We start from the raw sequence: 1,035 nt of genomic DNA, 5'->3' as shown, positions 1-1,035 counted from the left end.
AGGCCCCCCCCGTAGGGCGAGGGGAAATCCTCGGAGGACTCGCAGAAGTCGACCTGCTCGTCCTCGTCCTCTTCCGTCTTGGGCGGGCGCTGGGGGACGACGGGGTCCTCGTCCTCCTCGCAGGTGAGGACCAGGTCCTCCTGCAGCCACTCCTGCTTGACGTAGACCCACTGCTTGTGGGGCACGATGCTGGGCCGCACGTAGAGGGGCCGCCGCGCGGCGCCCGCTTCTTCCTCCTCCTCCTCTTCTTCCTCCTCCCCCGGCTCCAGGGCGTCGGCGGCGTTCTTGGAGCCGGGGGCGTCGCGGGGCGGGGGTCCCCTGGGTGTGGGGGGCTCCTCGGGGGTCTCGCGGGGGCTGAAGTAGTTGGAGCTGCTGGGGGACTGGTTGTCGCTGGTGCGGCTGGAGTGCGAGCGCAGCGAGGACGACGACGGCCCCAGGGATGACGACAGAGGTCCCACGCCCAGAGGCGACGGCCCCATGGCCAACGAGGACGGCCCCACGGAGGCCGACGCCGACCCCATCCCCAGCGGGGACGGCCCCGTGGACGACAGCGGCCCCATTCCCAGCGACGTGGGCCCCACGGACGACGACGACCCCGGCCCCGTGGACGACGAGGGCCCCGTAGAGGACGAGGGCCCCACGGCGATGCGCCCTTCCTTCAGCAGCTCCGTGCACTTATCCACGATGTGCCACATCTGGAGGACGCTCCCCACCGTCAGGAAATTGACGATCTCCCCCGGCGCCATGGAGAGCCGGCCCGTGTAGGCCGAGCCCAGCACGGTCTCGAAGGCCGAAGGGTCCATGACGTTGGGGAGGACGATGGAGGTCATGTTCTTCAGCAGCACCTGGTCGTGGAAGTAGGGGGAGGAGGCGGCCAGCACGGCGCGGTGCGCGCGGAAGACGCGGCCCTGGACGTGGATGGAGATGTCGCACAGCTTCCCCTCCACCCGCTGCTGGTTGAGGTTGGCCAGGAGAGCGCTGGTGATTTCGGGGAAGTCCACGTGGAGGAGACCCGGGCCGCCGCCGCCGCCGCCG

The 1,035-nt window shown here is 70.6% G+C and overlaps 1 protein-coding gene across 1 annotated transcript; it reads right to left on the bottom strand.

Moving 5' to 3' along the window:
* Positions 1-2: 2 nt before the first annotated feature.
* LOC110391856 (zinc finger and BTB domain-containing protein 22-like) lies at positions 3-1,034 on the bottom strand (the record flags this gene model as incomplete). Its single annotated transcript, XM_021383802.1, has 1 exon — positions 3-1,034. A coding segment is annotated over one exon (1,032 nt), but the record flags the coding sequence as incomplete, so codon positions are not given.
* Position 1,035: the final 1 nt, after the last annotated feature.

Source organism: Numida meleagris, unplaced genomic scaffold (assembly GCF_002078875.1).
Source record: "Numida meleagris isolate 19003 breed g44 Domestic line unplaced genomic scaffold, NumMel1.0 unplaced_Scaffold557, whole genome shotgun sequence".
NCBI lineage: Eukaryota > Metazoa > Chordata > Aves > Galliformes > Numididae > Numida > Numida meleagris.
The sequence above is the reverse complement of the archived record's forward strand: the minus strand, read 5'-3'. Positions and strand labels throughout refer to the sequence as shown.